We start from the raw sequence: 13,967 nt of genomic DNA on the forward strand, positions 1-13,967 counted from the left end.
TTCCACCACCACCGAAGTCCCACAAGGCAGCGCTGGTCTAGAATTTGGTAGTGCATGGATAGAACCAACATGACATAGTGGTTAAGACTATGACCCCCATCACTTACTGGGGGGAAAGGCTGAACAGCACGCTCACCTTTATCCCAAACAGGTGGGACATCACTGTGCTTTATCCTGGGGTTTTACTGTCCACAGCCACCTGGATTTCAGGCCATGCCTCACGCCTGGTGAAGCCTGGTCACCCCTCTTTGCAGTCCATTCCCAGAACCCATTTCCTCTGGGAGCGGCCACCTGCCCTCTGGGAACGGACAGATGAGAGGAGACTGCACAAAGGCAGGGCACATTACAAGCCCAGAAACCAGACGTCAGGGTTTAAAACAGTTTATAGCGATTGGACAAGGATTTTATGTTTGTTCAATAGAAACACAAAAAGTAGGGCTAGCACTTTGTATGTCTTTGCTTTTTTTATATCTTTACCCCGTAATTCATTTTTATCCTAGTTTACAAAGATTACCGATCTGTGACAGACTGGAAATGAAAAAAAAAAAAAAAACAAAAAAAACCTGGATCTCTCCCATCCATCTAAAAAACTGGATGCTTCGCAAAGCCCTGGCACAGAGGGTGGGTCCTGTGGGCTTTTGGAGGGGCCAGAGATGTCGCCAGGCTGAGGTGATGTGGCAGACAGCATCTGAACTGGGCAGAAAAGGATGAGAAGGATTCTGACAAAGATTCTCTGCTTGACCATAGGCTCCTGAACCTTCTCCTAGGCCCATCCGTCTACTTCCTGCAAAATCCAGGTCTAGCAAGAACTCTGCTAAGTTAGTTCGACTAGAACCCCCACCCTCGATATCTGGTCTGGTTCTCTGTCCTCCACCATCCCCCGGGGTGATGTCTGGTCACCCTGGCCTGTCTCCAGAAAGAACCCTGTTAGCTCAGTGTGGCCGGAATCCCCCAGGACCCCCAGCTCTTAGTGCTTCTCCACCCACTGACCCCCACCCTGCTCCTTGGAGATCAATTCCCACATGCGATGCTGTATTCAGAGTTGAGCCCAATCTCTTTCCCCCAACTGCGAAATCCCACCACAGCGATCCCCACGCCTATCGTGATGGTCCGGAATAAAGTCTGCCTTACTACCTTCAAAAAGTGTCATTGAATTTTCATTTCCTTAACAAGTCCAGTCTCCAGTGAGCCCAGGATTATCCTCTGAAACCAGGGACAGTTTCGAGGCTGGGCTGTGGCCTAGAAACAGGGATACCATCCAAGGTTGTCCTTGGAAGTCAGGGGCACCTGCTAGCTCTTTAAGACAGCACACTTGCTTTTTTACTTTGGGAGGAAGCTCTGAGCTGGGGTGTTGGCCCCTGGCCAGAGCAGTGATAATCTATTAGAACTTTTTATAAAAACACTACAAAGGAAGCAGTTGCTATGGGATAAACAACAGCATGTTTTAAAAATAAACACCTGAGGGCAAAAGACTCCCCTGAGAGCTCTCTGATTAAGCTACCACCCACTGGAGAACAAAATTTTCCTGACGGTCTCCCTCCACCTTGTCATTAAGGTGTCAAAATTAACTCCATTACTGGAAGGTTTTGTTTTTTGTTTTTTTTTTGTCTGGTATTTGATGGCGCTTCACAATTGGGAATGGACACAAGACCCAAGAAACTCATTGTTGCAAGGAGTTCAAACCCTCCCATCCAGAGGACTCCGGTCCCTCTGTCACCGTCATGGAGGAAAACAAGCATGGACTCAAATCCCAGCCTTTGCCTCTAGACTCAGTTTCCCCATCTGTAAAAATGCACGTTTTCAATGCCTCTACCTCCTCCAGGGTAATTGTGAGGAGCAAAGCGAGTAACCTCATCTTGCACAGCTGCTGCAGAGATTAGAAACAGTATCTATAACACACCTAGTATACACAGTGCCTAGGACTTAACTGTGCCGGTAAATAGCCTCCATCATTACTGAATGAAATAATCGAATGGAAGGCACTCAGCAACTATTAGCTCATTCATTCCCTCACTCTTTCTCCAGAATCCTTCTGTATTCCTTCATCACATGGGCACCAAAGAGATCCTTTAAGAACATCCGTCAGGCCGTTTCACACTCTGGTATGACCTTCAATGGCATGGATGATAAGCTAGAGAATCCTCACCCCGGCTGAAGAGACCCCGAGGGAAGGGGGCCTGCCTGCCGCCCCAACCCAGCCTGCGCCACCTTCCAGCTTGGGCATCCCCCAGCCCTCACCCGGACAGACCCAGCTCCCTCTCACTTTGCAGGGACTCCTTTCTCTGTCCAACGAACGGCCTTCCCCCTACTCTTCACTTGTCTACGTTCACATCTTTTCCTGGGGCTCCTTTCCTGAGTCACCAGGCTAAACCAGGCTCCTCTGTTTTCTTCACCTGGCACCCTGCTCATATCACATTTCACAAGTTGTATCAATGGGATCATTATTTATCGTCTGTCTTTAGCACTAGACTGTAGTGAGCAGCACGAAGTTCCTGGAGACCCAGATGCCTGCATGGTCACCAATGCACATCTAGTGCCCAACATGTAGGAAGAGCTTGATTAACGTGTGGTGGTTGAATGAGTCACTTAGTTATATATGGTTGCCTGCTGCAGCCCCCTCCCTCGGTCTCTGGTCCCTGGACGGTGGAATGTTCCAGAACGGAACTCGAGACTCTGCACTAGTCCCAGGTGCTGCTCTTATGATCTGTGTGATCTTGAACAGTCCTTGGAACTGTCCTCATCTCTGATGATGGAGATAGGGTCACCCCTACCTTACGACTTCCTTGGGTTGCTATGAGGGTTAAATGAACAAGTTCATTCCCCAGGGAAAACAAGGCTGGCTATGACCTCACCTTGCTATTCCAGAACACGGGGACATCTCTGCTGCCTGATTAATACCCCTGGGTGCGACAGGGGAAGAGAGGAGGCAGACAGGAGCATGCAAAATATATTTCTGTGCATGCTTGCCCATGACATCTACTTTTCTTAGAGGCATCAATACAAAGAACTCCCTGAAAATAGGTTATATCACCACCTTAGACTATTCTGTGAAGTTAACAAAATAAACCGGTCCTTAGGCAGAACCAACTAAAGGTCACTTTGCAGCCTCTACATTTGATGTTCAAAACGTGTGTCAAGAAGCAGCCAGCTGGTCTCCTGGTCTTCAGCCATTCAGGGAGCTGTTTGCAACTTTTTTTTTTTTTTTTAATACTACGGACCTTGGTGGTATTTGTAGTTGGGACCAACTTTTCAGAAGACCCCATGAGCTTTTATAGGAGGCTTATGATTCAGTAGGAGTATTAAACACACCTTAGACGATCTGAGGGACTCAGCCGTTCTCTTCAAAGTCCATACGAATGCTTTGACATCAGGACAGCCAACAGCTCAGTGAAATTTCTCTTTTTTTTTCTTTACCACAACCTAATTATTATTGAGCTCTCTTTTTGCTTCTCCTTATCCTATAAAATCAGTAGCTCAGGATTCTGGGTAGAAGCCACTTGTATGCTGGTGAATTTTACAATCTAGTGTCTTACAAAGAGTCAGTCTTTTTATAACATTTTCCTTTCCAGAATGCATGCACTGAGCGTACTTGCATCTGTATGGCTCAATTCGAATATTGGCTCTGTAGCTTCTGATGCCAATGCAGGGACTTTCTAGAAACTTCTGATAGTATCAGGCATACCACAACACAGCATTACTATTTCCCTATTTCACAGTTGAGGACAAGTTAAGTAACTTGTCAGGGTTTCACAGCTAGCAAATGGCAGAGCCGGGATTCAAACCTGGGCAGTCTGGCCCCTTGGTCCGCATGCTTCACCACTAGACTCTCCTGTCCCTCTGTGATTGATACCAACAAAGGTTTTTGTTTAACCACACCTTGTCAGGCTCCTGGACCTCCTCCTAAACCCATCTGTGTATTTTCATGCAAAATCTAGTTTTCCTAAGAACTTTGCTAAGTTGGTTTAACCAGAACCCAGTATCTGATCACTCTGCATACCTAATTAGGCTCCCCATCCTCCACCATCTCCCAGGTGATATCTGGCCACCCTGGCCTGCCTTCAGCAAGAATCCTACTAGGTTGGTTTAGCCAGAATCCCCCTTTCCCCTGATGGTTTCTCTTAGTGATTTTCCACCTACTGATCCCCCCTCCCCTGCTCCTTGGAGATCAATTCTCACTTGCTGATGCTGTATTCCGAGTAGAGCCCCATCGCCCCCCCCACCCCACTGTGAAATCCCACTGCAGTGGTCCCCACACCTATCATGATGGTCTGGGATAAAGTCTACCTTACCAACTTTAACAAGTGTCATTGAATTTTTTTTTTCTTTAACAATACTTCCCCACCTATGATCTCACTGATATGTGGAATTTAAGAAACAAAACAGAGGATCATAGGGGAAGAGAGGAAAAAAATAAAACAAGACAAAACCAGAGAGGGAGACAAACCAGAAGAGACTCTTAATCATAGGAAACAAACTGAGGGTTGCTGGAGGGGAGGCGGCCGTGGGGATGGGGTAACTGGGTGATGGCACTGGGGAGGGCACGTGATGTAACGAGCACTGGGTGTTATATAAGACTGATGAATCACAGACCTGTACCTCTGAAACCAGTAATTCTTTATATGTTAATTAATTGAATTAAAATTAAAAAATTAATAAACAAAACAAAACAGTACTTCCCCACCTGCAGCTCATTCGCCGTGTTCCTTTGCAGAGAACGGTGCAGGCGGCAGTCACCTCTGTCACTTGCTTCCCCATGCCTAGACAGACCCCTGATGAAGGCACATGCTCACCCTTCCATCCCCACTCCTCTTCCCCGTGTCTCCAGCGTTCTGCTCGAAGTCTCACTGTCCTCCTCGAGAGGTGCCGAGCCATCTGCTGTTTTCTTCTGCCCGGAGTCCCTGCCCTCTTCATCTGATTCTCATCTTTTCTTGAAAACTCCACCCCAGCGTCCCCTCCACCGTCCTCATTCCCACAAAACACTTATCACAATGCATCTTTCTTGCTGGACCAGGACTTATCTTTATGTCATGTGTGCCTAGCACAGAGCCTGGGACGTTGAAGATGCAATGAATGAGTGAGTGAGTGAATGAATGAATGAGTGGTATCCCAGGTCCATGCAGTCAACACAGAGGAGGTTTTTTAGAGTCCGGGCATGGTTTATCACTCCTTTTTTTAAAGAAACAAAATCAGGTTAGCTTACAGTCGAGCAGAGCTGTGAGCCAGTGTCCTGAGTACAGGCACAAGTTAAAGCTCATCCATGGTTGATTCTTGGGGCTTCACTATCTCAGAACGAGACTGAAGCAGGGCATATTTATCTCTTGCCACTTTTCATTTGATTACTGTGGCAAGCGGCACGTTCACTGTGGGAGCTCTACTCTTTGTACATTAGGTGCTCCTTTCTGCTTTGCAGAAAAGGCATCGTAGACATCACATTAATAGAATAAGTCCTCTGGCTTCAATAGCTGTGTTCTAACTCAACATGAACTTCCGGATGATCTTAGGAAAATGTTTAACTCGTGTGCAAAGCTGTTTAGTTCATCTTATTTTCTCGGTTCCCCATTGAGGCTTGGGAAAGTTAAAAAAAGCACTTCAGGCAAAGTCCAGTGGTTACAGATGTTGCAATTGAGGCAAGAAGTTCCTTCTTGGTCTGTATGGTTTTGGCTACAACCCTGCCTTCCCCAGCATGGCGTTTTAGGTTTACAGGCCACCTGGGAATGGCAGTCTTCTAGAGATGAAACCACAAAAAACCACCAATGTTTCCAAAAAAGCACGCATACTCCACCCCCTCCCCCACCAGTTGAAGTTGACATTGCACTCTTAGCTCCAGTTTCACGGCATTGTATATTTTTAACTTCTTGATCAAAAATGCACAAAAAATCACTTTGCATATGAACATTCTTAGCTCCCTACAGTGAGAGGTACAACCAAATGATACGTGTGTCTTCCCTCCTACTTTCTTACCCACGAGGGAACTCGTGGACCCGACTGGCACAAGTCCTGGGGTCCATGAACAGGTGAGTGGCAGGCACCCCACCCTCCCACCGGTGGTTTTCTCTTCATCTGTTGTCATACAGTTGGGGTTAACAAATGTTGAGTTCCACCGAACCCCGTTTCAGGGGGGCACACGGGACAGTTCTTTCCACTGGAGGATGACGGATCGTACCCAGGTACACAGCTGTTTATGAGTAAATGAATACACAGCTGAAAAAAAAAAAAAAAGCCTTCCCCAGCCCACACAATCCAAGTGTGTCATCGCTTGCAAACCCTGAATTGAAAAAATAGGCATCTCCAAAAACCTTGACTGACTTCTCCATTCCTCAGTGCCTCTTAGGGACATTTACACTCATTGCTTGATATGAGTCATAGTTGCTTGTTGTGTTCATTTATTTTGCCACATGATTCCACCTTAACGAACCTGTATCTTGAGAGTTTGAATCTAGTCTTGTCCTTCATCTTGACCAGCTGCTGGCTGGCCTCCTGTTACTGCAAATAAATGCTTTATTGGCACACAGCTATGCCCATCACTTACATATTGCTCGTGGCGGCTTTCTGGTGACAGCCAGTTGGGAAGGCACATCTGGCTTGAAAAGCTTAAAACATTCACTATCTGGTCCTTTACAAAAAAAAGTTTGCAGACCCCTGCTTGCTAGGAAACCAACTTACGTAGGTATTCTACATCTGGCTGTTGTTTCATAAATATTGTTTCTGTCTAAGCCTCTATAAGACTTAATTTTTTTTTCTTGGTTAAAATGTAGTGGAAAACCTCTGGCCTTAGAGTTGAGATCAAGCCCCCCAAATCTGAAAATCCTGATGTAGAGGCCGAAGTGACAATCATTTAAAGTTTGAAACAAGTTTCTTTTAAACCATTGAAGGGTGGAGTCTTACATTTATCCTTGAAGATGTAAATCCAACCCAACTAGTGCTCTTGTCAAAATAGGAAAGTCATCAATAAACAGAATGCAAGTGTTTTCTACCAAAGTCTTATGTTTGGTACGTGATTTGTTCAGGAGGTGAAATCAGTACTAGGATCCAGGGACTCAGTGGCTTGGGGCGGAGGGAAAGGAGGGCGTCTCCTTGGCTTGGAATGGAATGAATTTGGAATGGAATGGATCTGGAATGTATTGCGCGGCACACCGCTGTGGCTTCCTGAGGGGCCGACACGTGTAGGAAGTCCAGAGCGGAGGGCCACAGAAGGGGTAGGAATAAGCACCTGGCTCCCAGGAGCAACCGTGCACAGGACGTGGCATGGACCCAGCACAGCCCAACCTGGACAGACTCCCATGTCCTGCAGGTTAGGGGCCTAGGCCCCAACCTGGCGGGTACCAATGGTACCCATTCTAGTGTGAGTCTCCTGATGGGGCCCCCAAGGCAAACCATCCCTTTGCAGCTCGGAGGAGGGCTCCCCCAAAATGGATATTCCTTGATGTTGGTCCTCCCAGGAAGAGGTCGCCTCTGGGCCAGGACAGGAAGACCTGTGTGACAGTGAAATTCTTCCTTTTCAAAACCTAGTGTCAGGTGGTGGGGTCAGGGGTGTGACAATGCCTGGAACATCTTCATGTGGAGGAAGGAACAGGCTGACAGCTAAGCGAAGGGGCAGCCCTCTTAAGATGCCCCGGGACTCTCAGAAGACCCCCATCAGGGAGCAGGTGGATGTCACTGTGGGTGCTTCCCCTACTTTCACTCCCCAACCTTTCACAAAGCTTTGTCCCAGGGCACAGCCTGGGCTCAGCTATGCTTTGAAGAATTACGTTCTCATTCCTATCTTAGGACAGAGGAGCAAAGGGGGAGCTCCTCGGGGTCAGAGGGTGGCGGCAGGCAGAGGAGACAGCCGGGGGAGGGGTGCGCTGTGCCTGGCAGAGCACTTCTGGCCCAGGTGGTGGGGGCAGAGAGGCTGGAGTGGAAGAGTTGGGGACCTCTTCCTGAGCACAGCTGGGGCGCCACCTTGGAAAGATGCTCAAGGAACCTCGGGGAGCGGCCGTTGAGGGGCCATTCCCTTTCCTGTGCTGGTCCTAGGAGGCTCAAGTCATCATCATTTGTGTATTAAGGAAAACGTGCTCTGAATTTAAACTCACTGGCTGGGGAAACCTGGACCAGGATTGTCCAGAGCCACAGTTCTCAGGCATGTGCATAAGCCACTTCCCCTGCTATTCCCCTGGTGGCCTGGTTACAAATACAGCTTAGACACCTAAATGTTAACGGGGCCCAAACAGATAGTCGGCGCCTCATGAGTGTGTCCCTCGGGATGTAAATTATGGGAAGGATTCTTTCGGTGCCTACACTGCCTGTGTCTGAAAACGCCTTGAGATTTTGTCGACTGTGCCTTTTTTTTTCTGTTTTAACTAAATTCTAGACATTCTGTCATCTTACCCCTACATCATTCCATATGCATTAAAAAGGACCTTTTCTTACATAACTAAATGCCATTATCCCCGCTAAGAAAATTATCAACAATTTCTTGATACCATCTAACAGCCAGCCTATATTCAAATTTCCCCGACTAATGTGACATCTTACCCCGCTCGTCACATGAAGAAGGCTCCTTCTGTTAAAAAAAAAAAAAAAAAAAAAGCTATAAAGTAAGTATTTTTATGTCAGCAGAGGCTTTGATGGCAGAGGGTTTTTTTTTCCTACGTGTTAATTCATCAAGAGAGTTTCCTTTATGCAGAAGCACACGTTACTAGTCGTAGGTCTCAATTTTTATTTCTACCTCTAATTTGTATCCTGAGGGCTTTCATCTCACTCTCCCCAGCTTCCAACATCCATCTTCCTTTGTCCTAATAAGTGTATAAGATGTGTTATTGATCTGCTGGGTTTATGAAGGCTTTTGGAATGTGAAAACTGCTCTAGTGTATTTCTACAGCTGTCCTGCTGCTCTCCCCTGCTGGCCCCCTGCTGGGCGGGGGCGCTGAGGACCCCTGCAGGGTTTGGGGGAGGACGGAGCACCAGGGAAAAGGTGGTGCAGAGCTGTGGGGGGCTGGGAGCATGGCTGGGGAGGAGGGGAGCGGGGAACCTGCCAGAGGCTGAGCCCGAGGAGCACAAAGTAGAACCCATTCCACTCTTTTTTCTTTCTTCCTTTTTTTTTTTTATTTGAGAGAGAAAGGGAGCGAGTGAGAGAGAGAGAAAGAGAGAGCATGAGTGGGGAGACAGGCAGAGGGAGAGGGAGAAGCAGGCTCCCCACTGAACAGGGAGTCTGATGCGGGACTTGATCCCAGGACCCTGGGACCATGACCTGAGCCGAAAGCAGATGCTTAACCGACTGAGCCTCCCAGGCGCCCCGCCTTTTTTTCCTTAAAAAAGAAAGAGAGAAAGAGAGAGGGGGGGAAAAAGAGAGAGGGAGGAAGAGAGAAAGAAAATACAAAACCAAACAAAAATAACAAACATGTGTTTGCCTTGAAAATGTAAAGAAAGCGCAATGAGTCATGTTTTCTTACTACCTCGATCTAACCATCATTAATTGGTTTGCTTCCCAACATTTAAAAACGCACATAAATTTTAATAAATTTCGGATTGTATACAACATCCTGTTGTGCAATTTGTTTTTATCTTCCTATTTTATGCCATGTGAGGAACATATCCACATGCCATTAAATGTTTCCAAAACAAGGTTTTTAACAATTGCAGAGAATCATAACTTAGGGGTATAATTTACGTTTAGATTGCTTATAATTCACCAACATTATAAAAAAAAATGCTACCACGAACATTCTTGTACCTAAATCTTTGAACAGATCTCTAATTATTTACGAGAAATTCTGAGAAGTAGAATTACGAAGTGGAGAGAGATCGGGACATGTTCCAAGCTGCACCCCCCAAAAGTTTGTTCCAATTAATACAATAATCAAAAATGTATGAATAAGCCCGTTTTCCCACACCCTTGCCAACACTAGTAATATTATGTTTCCCCTTTTAATCTGACAATTTAAATCACGAACATGGCATCACTGTTCCCAGACTGCTTTATTCACATCCCTTTGGGTAGCGGTTCTGGTCTCTCTCTTACTCCTGTTTCACTCCTGGGGGTTTTCCTTTAGGAAAAATGTAGAATGTAGAAATGTCCAGATCTGTGCTCCCGCTCTAGAAAGCAGCTGGGCTATGTGAGCAGAGTGCTGAGGGTTGCAAATTATTCTCCTAGATTATCTGCAAGGCTGAGCTAGCACACAAAACAGCCAGACTGCAAAAATACCACCAGTCATTGACTGCCAAGAGTGGTACATATTTCAACATCTGATATTATACGAGCATATTCATACATGTATTTTTACCTTTTGTTCTAAAACCCAGTTTAATGCATCAGTTTTGGATTCGCTGCCTGATTTGGATCAACTTTCCATACATTCCTCCATAAACCCAAGTTTTATTTATTTATTTTATCTATCTATCTATCTATCTATCTATCTATCTATCTATCTATCTATCTTTAAGAGAGAGAGAGTGTGTGAGCGAGCAGGGGAGGGGCAGAGAGAGAATCCCAAGCAGGCTCCATGTCCAGCACAGAGCCCGATGTGGGGCTCAATCCCACGACACTGAGATCATAACCTGAGCCAAAATCAAGAGTTGGACGCTCAACCGTCTGAGCCACCCAGGTGCCCCCCTCCATAGACCCCAGTTTTAAATGGTATTGATCATCAAGTGATTTATGTACCTTGTACAGTTGCATGCAAAATACAGTATTGTATGTACAACCATGAACATTTTTCTTGGGAGAGAGTCCAAAGCTTTCATCATGTTCTCAAAGGAGCCTAAGAAAAGGTTTAGAATCTTGATTTGGAGAAAATGCTCAGGGGTTATAAAGGCAACACCAATGGGGCCAGCAGGTAATGTAAATGAGTGCAGTGGACGAGGTATCAGATGATAGGGAGAGGTAGGGGCTGTGTTATCCTCAAATGTATTTGCTTCAACTAAACAGAAGAGTCGTCTCTCAGCTCCAGATCACTGTTGGTCTGTGGGCGGACATTGGTCCAGTGTTTCCTGATCTTAATTCTTTTCAGAGGAACCCAGAAACCTGGGCGGTTACACGAAATCTTCCAAGTTTTAAATGCTTCTGATAATTTAAAGTTGAACAGATAAACAACTCATATGTGGTATAAACCACTGGCCTACTGATTTGGCCTCCAGGTTGCAGGGCCTAAAAGAAGCCAGGCATTTCCAAAACATAATTAAATACATACATAAAAATAATTAAATGCTCTTTTCAGGCTTGTAATAAGCCAAGAACACCAAGACCATTTAAGGACAAGGCTCTCGGGGGATTCTAGCCTGACTGAGTTTGGCACCTGGAAAGTTCAATAGCCAAATCTATAGTTCTTCCAGCAATGCGGCTGCTAAGTGCAGCAGATCCTGATACCCACCCTCCCTCCCCTGAGCCAACACCCAGTACTCTACATAGACCAGCCCCAGGTCTTTGTAGTGGCAACAGGGAAAAACATTCTAGAAGAGGACACGTCAAGAACCCTACTTGCATGATTACAGAAAACCTTGATTTTTTCAAGCTGACAACACTAGCGACTGTCAGTCCACATTTTACTTAATGCCAGAATTAAGGTAAGTACAAGAAACTATGGAATGCACTGAGCAGCTTACCACACCCAGACAAATGACATTTTTGTAAGCCAAATTAATCTCTACCCCCAGAGGCAAGCTTGCTCTTTAAAGGGATCCTGTAATAGAGTGACCAAGAAGGGAAAAAGCATTTCCAAATCCAACTGTGTCACAAGTTCGGATTTTAAAATACTAGGCTTTTAAAATGTGGTGCAAACCCATCCTTAAACGTTCCCCACAGCGTGTGGCTGTGAGTTTTCAGGGCAGGTATGCGGAGGCGTGGAAGTGGAGTGAAGAAGGCAGAGAGCCTCGGAGGACAGCCTCATTGGGGGGGAGGGGGCAGCATGGCGGCAGTTGGGAAACAGATGAGTGAGCTACTCAAAACAACATCAAAACTGACACCAACATTTCCCCCGGGGACACTGGCTGACATTTCAGTGATCAAATATGTGGACTTTTTTTTTTTTTTTACGTCCTGTGCCCTGGATAGAGTTTTATTTATAATATGTTTGAAAATGGCATCTTCCTCCCAAGGTATCACATGGCTGGCCAGATGAAGATTCAAGCAGTGGTGGACAGGGCCTTAGGCAGAGCCATGCCACTTTGTGAATAATGAAATATTTCCACTCAAGCAAATATACACTTTCCAAGTAAGGAGTGTGTGTGTGTGTGTGTGTGTGATGCATCAAATGCATTTCAATTTTTTCCATAATTAGAAAAGAACAACTTAAAAGACAGCTCCTTAAATAATCACAGAGAACCATCAGTTTTCTCAAGGTACCTGTAATCATGCTGGATATAATTAATGGCAAAATGATGAGTTTCAGCATCCTCATTAGGATTTCCCCAGGAAAAGCAAAGTAGAATTTCTCCAGACTAGAGAGCTTGCTGTATTCTCGAACCAAGACTCCTATGGTGATCCCTAAGAAAGATTGGAAAGAAGAAAAGAAAACCAGCATTGAGTTCTTCTGTGTACATTTCTATGGAAAAATATCCCCCCACTCCACCCCCCACATTTTATTGGCAAGAAAAAGTTTAGATGGTCTTCCACGATTCTGTAAATTTTAGACTTAAAAAACAAATCACATTTTAATGAACACAAAGTACACATTATTCAGTGAGTTTATAAAAAAATATTCTTCACGTGAAAATTTTTGTTTTCATTTTTCTCCTCCAATTATATTTATTATGACAAAATATCAAAAAAAAAAAAAACTGTGAGAAGGAAAAGAAATTCATCATCTTTGTCAACCCAAAATAACTACTTTTGTTTTTACACACTCCCCTTAGTCTTTATCTACCTTAGGTATTTTACATTTTATTTTTATTTTATTTTATTTTAAGTAATCTCTACCCAACATTGGGCTCGAACTCACCACCGTGAGATCAAGACTCACATGCTCTTCCGGCTCAGCCAGCCAGGTGTTTTACGTTTTATAGTTTACATATCAGTGTTCATTTTTCTCATTTTCTCATAAATACTCTTTTCATAGTTTTTATGACACGCTCTGTTTATGCAACTTTTGTGATTTTAATAGCAACATAAGGTTCTCTTGGTTTGATATATTTACATGTTGTTGTACAACTGTGCTGTCTAATGCTCTCTATTCTGTGTTGGCTATTTCTAGATGATGATGTGTCCAAATTGGTCTGATCAAGAGGCTTTTTATGAAGCTACTGAACCTGAGTACCTTGGACACTGAAGCTTATATTTCTGTGAGTGTAGGGAAATGTTCAAAATCAAGAAATGTTACACAGTGGACCCCTGAACAATGCTGGGGTTCAGGGCACCAATCCCCACACAGTTGAAAATCCATGTATAACTTCTGTCTCCACAAAAACCATAATTACTAACAGCCTGTTGTTAACTGAGAGCCTTACCCAGAACATAAACAGTCAATTAACGTGTATTTTGTATGTTATATGTACTGTCAACTGGATTCTTACAATAAACTCAGCTAGAGAAAAGAAAATGTTATTAAGAAAGTCATAAGGAAAAGACATTTACAGTGCTGGACTGCATTTATTGAAAAAAAAATCTGTGTGTACAGGGACTTGCATAGGTTAAACCCGTGTCGTTCAAGCTCTGAAAGCTTGCCTTCACAAGACGTCTACATGAATTCTTTCTTATGCTGGTTTTGGTAACTACAAATCACAAACTTTAAGTATTTCTTACTTATCCTCTTCCGAATGGTCCCAACGTCTAACTGCCTTACTTCTGACCCCCACACTGCCCCTTTGCAACACCCCCTTTTATATTTTTAAAGATTTTATTTATTAGAGAGAGAGAGAGAGAACATGAGCAGGGGGAAGGGGAGAGAGAGAATCTAAAGCAGACTCTGTGCTAAGTTTGGAGCCCACTGTGGGGCTTGATCTCATGATCCTGAGATCACTACCTGAGCTGAAACCAAGAGTCAGACGCTTAATGG

The 13,967-nt window shown here is 44.8% G+C and overlaps 1 protein-coding gene across 1 annotated transcript in view; it reads right to left on the bottom strand.

Moving 5' to 3' along the window:
* SLC1A1 (solute carrier family 1 member 1) overlaps positions 1–13,967 on the bottom strand; it is a 75,882-nt gene that overhangs the window by 26,378 nt on the left and 35,537 nt on the right. The window contains exon 2 of the mRNA XM_036101217.2: positions 12,320–12,460. Within this exon, the coding sequence (XP_035957110.1) occupies positions 12,320–12,460 (141 nt within the window). The remainder of the gene's footprint in view (positions 1–12,319; positions 12,461–13,967) is intronic.

The sequence above is a fragment of the Halichoerus grypus genome, chromosome 14 (assembly GCF_964656455.1).
Source record: "Halichoerus grypus chromosome 14, mHalGry1.hap1.1, whole genome shotgun sequence".
NCBI classification, from domain to species: Eukaryota; Metazoa; Chordata; class Mammalia; order Carnivora; family Phocidae; genus Halichoerus; species Halichoerus grypus.